Raw genomic sequence first — 1,354 nt, 5'->3', positions numbered from 1 at the left:
CGGTCCCAAATTTTTGACTTAATCCAGGAAAATATGCGCCTGAAAGCCGAAGTGGACAGCAGATCTCCTCAAAAGTAAGCACAATGCTCATAATGTAATGCTGGTAAGGTGAACCGACTTGCATTTGAAGCTAGATCAAAAAATTACAACAACGAATAGATTATTCATATATATTTAGGTACTATTTATGTATATTTACAAAGTATTAGTAACTCCGATGTACAAAATTGATCTTATTTGTGGTTTGTCTCAATTTACATCGAGGTTTGGCAGGTATACAGTCGCAGCTCTTGAGGCTAAAATTCATCAGTATGAGCGGGACGTGGCGCAGCTGAAAAGAGCCCTGGAGCGCAGCGATAAATACATCGAAGAGCTTGAAGCCCAGAACCAGAGGGACGGCCCTAAGTCTGAAGAAGGTGTTTGTTCAAACGCTGCCTCTGGAGGGACTCAAAATGGAGGGATTGAAAGAATCGCCCTGATGCGAAGGAGCCTGAGTGAAATGGAAGAAACTTCTGTTTGCACAGACCTGGACCGAAAGTGTTCAGAGCTTCCCAACAACCATGGGTGCCTCCTGACAACTTCTGATGTGTGCCAAAGGGTAGGTTTTCTAGGAGGGACCTTGACTCCACAGAACGATGGACTCAAAGACATTACGGTTCCCTCTACGCCCTCCTCGGCTCTCAGATCTCTGAGCTTGAAGAGTCCTGCTGCGGTTTGTAGCGACCGAAAGTTAGGTCTCAAACCTCTCACTTACCTGAGAAGACTCAGTTTTGATGATTGCCAGGGCCCAACCAGCTCATCCTCAGTCAACCAAAGCCCAGGATCCTTCCAAGTCAACAAAGGTGCTCCTTTTGGTGAGAAAACCACTGTGAATTTGAACAAAGAGGTCTTGTGTGGAGGCTGGATGGACTGCGGACCTGATCTTCCCCGTTTGGATGAAAATAGAGAGGAGTTGAAGCTCTCCAAGGACCCTGTGGGTAACAGCGAAGCTTGTATGGATGCAGCGTACTTGGACAAGATCTCTGAGCTGGACTCTATGATGGCTGAAGGTGAGAGCTCCAGCAGTCAGGTCTCTCACCTTCCTCTGGCATCATCATCATCTTCATCACAATCTCCAGACTTTGATGCCACCCAAATTCCAGAACTGGATTTCTGTAGCAACCTCTTGGCTGATCCTGGAACAGCAAGAGAGCACCAAACTGCATCTTTGACTCCGGAGACCACCCATTGTGATGCTGCTACTGCTTCTGAGGAAGAGGCTTCAGTTGTTGAGTTCAGTGACCGAGCTGGAGTTATGGTGGAAAATCCCACACAGCCCACCAAGCGCAAGTGTCCCCCAGGATTGTCCATCTCC

At 47.5% G+C, this 1,354-nt stretch overlaps 1 protein-coding gene across 1 annotated transcript in view; it reads left to right on the top strand.

The window, feature by feature from the left end:
* LOC107577980 (RING finger protein 219-like) overlaps positions 1–1,354 on the top strand; it is a gene marked incomplete at its 3' end in the record, with an annotated part of 2,081 nt that extends 727 nt beyond the window's left edge. Inside the window, exons 2-3 of the mRNA XM_016263994.1 lie at positions 1–74; positions 265–1,354. Of these exons, the coding sequence (XP_016119480.1) occupies positions 1–74; positions 265–1,354 (1,164 nt within the window). The remainder of the gene's footprint in view (positions 75–264) is intronic.

This window comes from Sinocyclocheilus grahami, unplaced genomic scaffold, assembly GCF_001515645.1.
Source record: "Sinocyclocheilus grahami isolate Dianchi unplaced genomic scaffold, SAMN03320097.WGS_v1.1 scaffold8097.1, whole genome shotgun sequence".
NCBI classification, from domain to species: Eukaryota; Metazoa; Chordata; class Actinopteri; order Cypriniformes; family Cyprinidae; genus Sinocyclocheilus; species Sinocyclocheilus grahami.
The sequence above is the reverse complement of the archived record's forward strand: the minus strand, read 5'-3'. Positions and strand labels throughout refer to the sequence as shown.